The sequence below is a fragment of the Abramis brama genome (assembly GCF_963993115.1).
Source record: "Abramis brama genome assembly, chromosome: 7".
NCBI lineage: Eukaryota > Metazoa > Chordata > Actinopteri > Cypriniformes > Leuciscidae > Abramis > Abramis brama.
Window position 1 is genome coordinate 1,255,262 of NC_139969.1, and position 9,339 is coordinate 1,264,600.

Genomic DNA, 9,339 nt, shown 5'->3' on the forward strand with positions numbered 1-9,339 from the left:
TGTTTTGTGTGGATGGGAGCCTTTGTACATATTACTAAAACGATAATAAAGTAACTAAGTAAATTGTGATATTTAAAACATATTTGAATTTAAAACAACTGCTTTCTATGTGAATATATTTTAAAATGGAATTTATTTATTGTATTCATAAGCAAAAATCATGAAGCAAATTATTCTCTAAAAATGATCATTCTGTCATTGTTTATTCTCCATGTCATTCAAACCTCTGACTTTTTTTAGAAGATGAAGATAAAACTTAAGAACAGTTTGCTTCAAAATACACTGCAAAAAAACAAAAGATGTTCTTCCTCAGTGTTTCGGTCTCGTTTTCCAGCACAAATATCGAAACATTCTTAAATCAAGAAGCATTTCCTGGAGAAGTGAGTTTGTGTCTAAAACAAGAACAAATATCTGCCAATGGAGTCATTTTTTGTCATTTTGCTTCTTCTCCAGTAAGTGTATCTTGATTTAAGAATGTTTTGATATTTGAGCTGGAAAACCAGACTGAAATACTAAATAAAAATACGTATTTTTGCAGAGTAACATTTTTATGTCAACAGAAGAAAGAAGAAAGACATGAAGTAGAGTAAATAATGAGGTTTGTTTTAGATCTTTGCTTCTAATGTGATGCTGATGTGATGCTCAACCTTCATTCATTGAATCCTCAATGAAGACAGACGAGCACCTGTGAGCCGTCGCATTACACACAGGAGAACAACAGCCTGTAGCTAAGCTGTCAACGTCATCCTGCTAATGAGAGAGAGAGTGTGTGTGTGAGAGAGAGAGAGAGTGTGTGTGAGAGAGAAAGAGAGAGAGTGTGTGAGAGAGAGAGTGAGTGAGTGTGTGTGTGAGAGAGCGAGAGAGAGTAGAAAGACTGAAATAATATTTTCTTGTAAAAAAAAAAATTTTTTTTTTTACAACTACAAAAAAATGTTTTTTACTTTAATAAATAATATCAATAATTGAACAAACCTCAGAGTTTCAGCTTTCATTAATTAAAAAAAAATCTGTGAATGCAATTAAATGACAGTTTTAAGTAAAAAAAAAGGTTTTTATTTACAGCTACGAAAAATATTTTTTTACATTTATGAATAATATCAATAATTGAACAATTAAACCCGAGTTTTAAGCTTTAATTTTTATTTTTTAATATTTTTTTAATTCTATGAATGCAACATGGGTGATTTTGTGGTCTGTCATGAATAAATCATGTGTTTCTCTCTTCGCTGGAGTGTGTGTGTGTGTGTGTGTCATCAGGACTTCAGTGAATGAGCTTCAACACCTTCACCTGCTGCTCAACAGAAACAAAAGAGCCGAGGTGAGCCACAAATAGCGTTTCCTCAGCCGATCAAAGGCACGTTTGTGCAGCGCTGATTCCCTGCGGCTGTGCACAACAGATAAGCATCGAAACGCCAGAGTCAAGTCTGCTGATGTGTTTGTTTGCCTGTTTTATTCTCTCATTTAGTTTTCCTCCAGGGTCTGACACTTAGATCCTATCTGAGCCGGAGTAAATGGATTTGACATGATTGTTCGGCAGATATGAAGTGAGGGAAGTGCCAAAGGTTTCTGCTCATTCATCTAAACGGTGGCTTTTAACGTTAAGTACTAGTGTTATCAGACAACAAATGCCTTGAGTTATTAGCTGCATTGTGTTGTCTCAAGTTCACTTATATACAGAGAGGAAATAAAAGAAACTAACTTTTTTTATCCACGTTTTTCAATAAAAAAAGTTCATATTTGCACTTCAAATGCTTGAAATAATTGTCAAAAAGGCATCCTGGTGTTGAAATTGAAATAAAAAACCATGTAAAAAGAAAAAAAAAATACATTTACATTTATGCATTTAGCAGATTTGATTTAAAATAGAGGAACATAAGCAATTAGTCACAGTTAAAATAATGATTATGAAAAATTCCTATAATATCATATTAAAAGTTTGTGTCAGCTATTAATTTGTTAAAGTCAGTTCACATGTTAATGATCATTGACAGATATCAGTAGTTACCAGTTCAAAGCAGTCATTAACTAGTAACCACTTTTAGAAGAAAAGGTTCTAAGTGGAACCTTAAATGGTTCTGTCAGGTGCTTCTTATAAAGAACCTTATAGATCATGGAATCATTTTATGCATTTAGTTTAAATTAAGGAAAAACTTAAATAATCTGATAAACATGAATGTATTATGCAGTCTTTTAAGACATTTCTCCTTATATAGAACCTTTTTGCATAAAGGTTCCTAAAAATCGATTCAAGAACACTAGGGTTCTATATAGAACCTTTTTATCATAAAGGGTTCTTTAAAATGGAGTCAGGAACCCTTGAGTTCTATATAGGACCATTTTGGCATTAAAAAACAATTCTTTAAAATTGAGTCAAGAACACTAGGGTTCCATATAAAACCTTTTTGGCATAAAAAGTCATTTCAAATGGAGTCAAGAACCCTAGAGTTCTATATAGAACCATTTTGGCTTTAAGGGGTTTTTTTTCAAACTGAATCAAGAACCATAGAGTTCTATATAGAACTTTTTGGGCATTAAAAGCTCTTTAAAATTGAGTCAAGAACACTAGGGTTCTATATAGAACCTTTTTAGCATAAAGTGTTCATCAAAATTGAGGCAAGAACACTAGGGTTTCACATAGAACCTTTTTGGCATGAAAGGTTCTTTAAAATTGAGTCAAGAACCCTAGAGTTCTATATAGAACCTTTTGGAATAAAAGGATCTTTACAATTGATTCAAGAACACTAGTGTTCTATATAAATCCTCATTGACCCTTTTTTTCCATAACAAAAACAATCCTCAATCTGTAACACTCTTTGATCTGTATTTAACCTCCTGGAATTACTGAATTATCAATCATTCATATCGGTATGCGTTTCAATCACAGTTTAATGTGTGCCAGTGCAGTGTAATGCATTATAATAATTTGACAGGCGGGTTGTCGGGAGAATGGCTTAGAGCTTCCCATACGCTTCCTCCGGGTGATAAGAAAGGAAAACACGTTCTCCGCTCTTAAAACAGAAACCCTGAGCACCTTCAGGAAGAGCCGAGCGCTCTATGGGCTTTGTAATTTAAGGCAGAGGTCAATCCCGGGATTTACAAAGTGAGGAAGCCCCCCCACCCCACACTAATGCCCCGGCAGGTCAAGCCTCCAGTTAAAAAGAGAAACATGGGCTGCGTCTGAAATCACGTATACTCTTTGTTAAGTAATTACTTAATAACTGACTGCTGAAAAAGTGCCGTCTATAGAGTATGAATGTGTGTAGTATGAATGTAATCCAGACGTACTATATTCGCCATGTTGTCATTATCATGTGACCTTCTCACTGCCATTCATTAATCCTCTCACGTGGCCTCATGGGATAGTAAAGTGTCCATGGTAAAGGTTCTTCATGGAACCATAAATGCGAATAAAGAACCTTTATTTCAAGAGTGCTCTTTAAATCATCACACTCTTAAAAAATAAAGTTTCTTTTTTGACAGTTATGGTTCCATGAAGAACCTTTAACATCCAGGGAACCTTCCTTAGTGTGAAGAACATTTAAATAATCGAAATAACCTCTTTTTTTTCTTCTTTTTTTTACTAAAGAACCTCAGAAAATTTTCAAGGATGTTTAAGGTTTTTTATGGAACCACAAATGCCAATAAAGAACCTTTTTTTGACAGTTATGGTTCCATGAAGAACCTTTAATATCCAGGGAACCTTTCTTAGTGTGAAGAACATTTAAATAATCAAAAGAACCCTTTTTTCACTAAAGAACCTCGCAACGGTTCCATGGATGTTAAAGGTTCTTCATGGAACCATAAAAGCCAATAAAGAACCTTTATTTCAAGAGTGCTCTTTAAATCACCAGTACACTCTTAAAAAAATAAAGGTTATTTTTGACAGTAATGGTTCTGTGAAAAACCTTTAACATCCATGGAACCTTTCTTAGTGTGTAGAACATTTAAATAATCAAATTTTTATTTTATTTTTTATTTTTTTACTAAAGAACCTCAGAAAATTTTCAAGGATGTTTAAGGTTTTTTATGGAACCATAAATGCCAATAAAGAACCTTTTTTTGACAGTTATGGTTCCATTAAGAACCTTTAACATCCAGGGAACCTTTCTTAGTGTGAAGAACATTTTTTATAATCTAAAGAACCTTTTTTCACTTAAGAACCTCGGAAAGGTTCCATGGATGTTAAAGGTTCTTCATGGAACCATAAAAGCCAATAAAGAACCTTTATTTCAAGAGTGCTCTTTAAATCATCAGTACACTCTTAAAAAAAATAAAGGTTATTTTTTGACAGTTATGGTTCCATGAAGAACCTGTAACATCCATGGAACCTTCCAAGGTTCTTTATAGTGAAAAAATGGTTCTTTAGATTATAAAAATCTTTTAAGAACTGTTCGCTAAAAAATCCCTCTTTAGAGATCTATGGCATTATGGAACCTTTATTGCATACAGTAAGATCTAAGATTTAAGATCTCCACGGCTTCCAGGATGTAAAGCTCTTTTTTGGTTCTATTTGGAAATAGTGTTTCATTTAAGTGACAATTTTCTGTAAGTGAGTGCACATTTTTTATGTTTAATTAAACGCTTATATTTGCCATAGAGTGAAGATGGCTTCATAACCCCTACAGGCTCAGCAGGTCCGGAACCGTCATCGGAGCCCATTTTGTTTTGAAGCCCGAAACACCTTGAACAAATTTTTCTCTACATTGACACAGTGCGAGATGATGATGTTGTAAGGTTCTGATGTTCATCAGGTCTGCGGTGTCCCACTGACCCGGAGCTTCAGTCCATCTGCATTCTTGCACTTTGAACCATAAACATCCTCCTTTCAAAGAGCTTGGCAGGAAGTTTGGTAAGTTTTCCCTTAAATGTGCTTTAGTCTATTTAAAATAGAAGTCTGATGGATTGCTTTCAGCATCTGACACAATAAAAATGTCTATATTGCTGTGTTTGAGATGGTCTAATAGCTTAATACTGGTTTGCATTGCATGCATGTCTGTAATACGTAAATATAAAGAACATCACAACATACAATCATATATATATATATATATATATAATTTTCTGCTTACTGTATAACCAAATACTGAGTCTGAAAAAGTATTAATTTACATTAATTACACAGTGTCTATTGAGCAAGTAAATTTAATTAATTTGTATTTTACTAAGAATCAATTAATTAATGCTGTCATATAAAAGAAATGCAAGTAAACTACACGCAAACTCCACAGATCTCTAGCGCAGTTTCCATTCAAAAACAAAAGAAATGTTTCGTTCTCTGTAAAATTTCAGAGGCGTGAAGGAGCCGATAGATGCTGATGACATACAGAACACACAGCTGTTACACCTGTGTGTGTGTGTGTGTGTGTGTGTGTGTGTGTGTGAGAGAGAGAGAGAGACAGGCTGGGCTTGGAGATCAAAATCTGCAGCTATATATCAATTAGAAATAAACTCCTATAATAATGCATGAAATATTTATACAACAAAGCTGAAGGCTTTTGTTCTTTTTAGATAATATTTGGTTACACTTTATTTTAAGGTGTCATTGTTACAGTGTAATTATATATTTAAGTACTGAGTAATATTAATTAATAACATGTTCTTACTATAGGGTTAGTGTAGGAAATGAATTGGATTTGGTTGAGGGTTAGTTGCGTGTAATTACGCATAATTTACGGTTATTACTATGGTAAGTATATGTAACAAGGACACTGTAAAATAAAGTGTTACCTAATATTTTATAATGATGTATTTATAAAATATAGGCTACTGTATTTTTCCCCCCAAATATTTGTATTTATTCATCTTTTATTAAGGAATTAAATTCGATGGGCTTAGAGATAAATGTTTAGGCTAAGAGTCGACATAAAGGCAGGTTAAATTACTATAAGCTGTATTAATGCATAAAATAGTGTCAAATAGTCTAATAAATTGCCTAGACCTGTAACCAAAAATATGCACAAAAAATAATAATCATTTTTTATATTTAGTACATGTAGCCTATGGAGTTAAATCTAATCTAATAAGTAAAATAATATAAATCTATTTAAAGAGGATCTCATTTATGAATAATATTGTTATTTTTGTGTAAAACGCATCGGTGTGTTTGTTAAGCGATGAGAGAAACGTGACGAAAGCGGAATATGACGAGAGATCAGCGCGAGCCTGACGACACCAGAGTTTCGCATTTCACGAGAGGGAGAAAAAACAGTTTCAGGATCTTCCAGAAGAGCCTTCGAGCTTAAACCACACTGAGATCCCGAGTCCATCACAGCAAAACCCGAGGAGCTCTTATTTCATCCAACACGGACAATATTTAAGAGTTTCTGTCATCATTTATGGATCTGCGGTGACCTGATGCATGCACAAATCATCCAAAAGAGCTAAAATCAGGTACGTCCCGTTTCAACCAAACTCATGCGCTCTTAAAAATTAGTTTTCACAGCATTGCGTTTTTGGTAACCCAAAGAATCATCAGCGATCAGTTCCGTTTCCTAGAACACTTTAATAATCTAAAAAACCGTTATCCACTATAAAGCGGTTCGATACACTCTAAAAAAGAATCCTGGGTTGTTTCAACGGTCAAATATGTTCAAACCAAAGGTTAAAAATTTAATTAAAAAAAAAATCAAACCAACGGTTAAAATTGTCCATATTTGACCGTTGAAACGACCAAACGTTTTTAGAGGGAAGGTTCTTCACGGAACCATCCGATACCAATACAACACCTTTATTTTTATCGTGAGGTGTTTGTTTTGATGTTTTGTTTGCTTATGTTTTTGAAGCGATGGCATCTTACCATAGCTTGGGTGATGACGCAATGGCTTTGATGGTCCACGACACCAACGCGGTGAAGAAGGAAGAGTTCGCGAAGGACGAGCCGGTCCAGTCAGACCCGAGTTCCGACCCGAAAGCGGACCCGTCCCAGAAGCCTCCGTACTCGTACGTGGCTCTGATCGCGATGGCCATCCGGGAGAGCTCGGAGAAAAGACTGACCCTCTCCGGGATCTACCAGTACATCATCACCAAATTCCCCTTTTATGAGAAGAACAAGAAGGGGTGGCAGAACAGTATCCGACACAACTTGAGTCTCAACGAGTGTTTTATTAAAGTTCCCCGGGAGGGTGGCGGCGAGCGCAAGGGGAACTATTGGACCCTCGACCCGGCTTGCGAGGACATGTTCGAGAAGGGGAACTACCGGCGCCGGAGGCGCATGAAGCGCCCGTTTAGACCGCCGGTGGCTCACTTCCAACCGGGTAAGTCTCTCTTCGGAGGCGACGGATACGGAAACTACCTACCCGCCCCAAAATACCTCCAGTCCGGCTTCATGAACAACACCTGGCCGCTTGCTCAGCCTCCGCCACCGATGAGCTACGGGTCCTGCCAGATGGGCAACGGGAACATGGGGGCCATGAAAGGACTAACGGCCCCATCCTACAACCCCTATAGCCGAATGCAAGCCATGGGCCTTCCGAACATGATGAACTCGTACCACCAGCAACACCATCAGGCCCAGCAGCAGCAACAGCCCTCGCCGGTTCCGTCCAACAGCGCGGCGGCCCTGCAGTTCACCTGCTCCCGGCAGCCGGCCGAGCTCTACTCGTACTGGGACCACGACGCCAAAAACTCCACGTTACATTCGCGGATTGACATTTGAACCGAATCACACCTCATTCGAGGGACGAGGGAATTCGGTCGATTATCTGAGGTAAACAGGGTAACTTTTTGTTGCTGAAGAACTAACCAACACTAGGCTACCTGGACAGCATGGATCATTTTTTATATTATAAATCAGTAGTTTTGATTCTCGACTTCAGGGTAAAACGTTAAAAAAAAAAAAAAATCGAAAATTACTTTGTTTGTGGACTATGAGAATAGCCTATTTACACGATTGTTTTAGGACCATTGTGATTTTTACGTTTTGGATTGTCAAGCCAGCACTTATTTTCTATGCTTTCAATAAACTGTTTTGATTAAAATGTAGATGTATTTGGAAGATGTTAGAGGGGTCTGTTATTTCACAAAAACAAGAAAACTAACACGATTACGCTCTAAAAACAAAACACCGCAGGGTTGTTTCAACGGTCGAATATGGTCAAACTAAACCGTTGGTTTAAATTTTTAAATTAAGTTTTTAAACCCAACGGTTGGTTTTGTCCATATTTGACCGTTGAAACATCCCAGCATATTTTAGCATCATTTACAGTGATATTCCTGCTCTTGAGAAGAATGGCGTAATTATAGTAATAAATCATCGTTAATGTGATTATAAGACCCATTCTGTTTTATTTCGTTCCGTGAAAAAAAACGTTCATGGTGTTTTTTCGCAAAGAAAACGTCTTTTTATAGTTCAGGTATAAAATTTGTTTTTGGTTTAATGAAAACGATTCTCTTTTTTTAACGATTCAATTATTTTTTTCGTTTCGAAAAATCAGATCTTGTCAACTATTATAGCCCATGTTATTTTTATATTTTATATTCAGTCAAATAGCTATTTATTTATATATAGGCTGTTTTATATTCAATTATGGTCCTGCATTTCATTTCAGTCTTATCAGCTGCCATTTCATAAATATTATAGCCTACCATAAATACGTCGAAATTATAACATTTACAATACATTTCTGAAATGCATAACTTGGACACGGTCACCTCTGATAACAGATCACTCTAAATTGTAATGATAATGCATTTTCTGTAAAGCTGCTTTGAAACGATATTGTGAAAACCGCTACAAATGTGAATGTGAATTGAAAAGTAAAGAATTAAATCCCATAAAATCTTAACTGGCTTTTTAAATCATATGCGAAAATAACACAAGGTTAAAGAAATAAAACTTTTTTTTTATTTTTTTATTTATTTTATTTTTTACATGGATTTTAAAAATAATACGGATCAAAATTTAATTTTAATTTAATTTAATTCATTTTAAATGTCTGAAGGAAATATTGTTTTTGCATGAATATTATACATGTATAAACACTCATATCTTTCTCTTCTGTCTCTCATTACATTCTATGATCAAGGCCAGATTTAACGAAAGTTCGTGAGAAAACAAGAGAAACGAGCTCATTTCATGCGGTCACTCCATATTTTCACATCATAACAGCTGAGAATCCTGTCGCGAGACTAAAGAACTCTGGAAATAAATGATGCATGTACAACTGTGCATCTCCTCAGGTTTATTGCCTGTTGAATGACCGTAAGACACATTTTTATAATGTCATAATAATAATAATGGAAGATTTTCTCTCCAGGCCTGCTTTAAATTGTTCATTTTTACGAACAAAATACTGACAGCATTTACAATCACCCAAATACATTAAAATGCATAAGTGCCAT

General features: G+C 35.5%; 1 protein-coding gene across 1 annotated transcript; it reads left to right on the forward strand.

Annotated features, from left to right (window-relative positions):
* Window positions 1-6,218: 6,218 nt before the first annotated feature.
* Window positions 6,219-8,976, forward strand: foxl2b (forkhead box L2b). The gene is made up of 2 exons (XM_084118586.1): window positions 6,219-6,390; window positions 6,783-8,976. The coding sequence occupies exon 2, from the start codon at window positions 6,785-6,787 to the stop codon at window positions 7,652-7,654; it is 870 nt and encodes a 289-aa protein (XP_083974712.1). The 5' UTR covers window positions 6,219-6,390; window positions 6,783-6,784; the 3' UTR covers window positions 7,655-8,976.
* The last annotated feature ends 363 nt before the right edge of the window (window positions 8,977-9,339 follow it).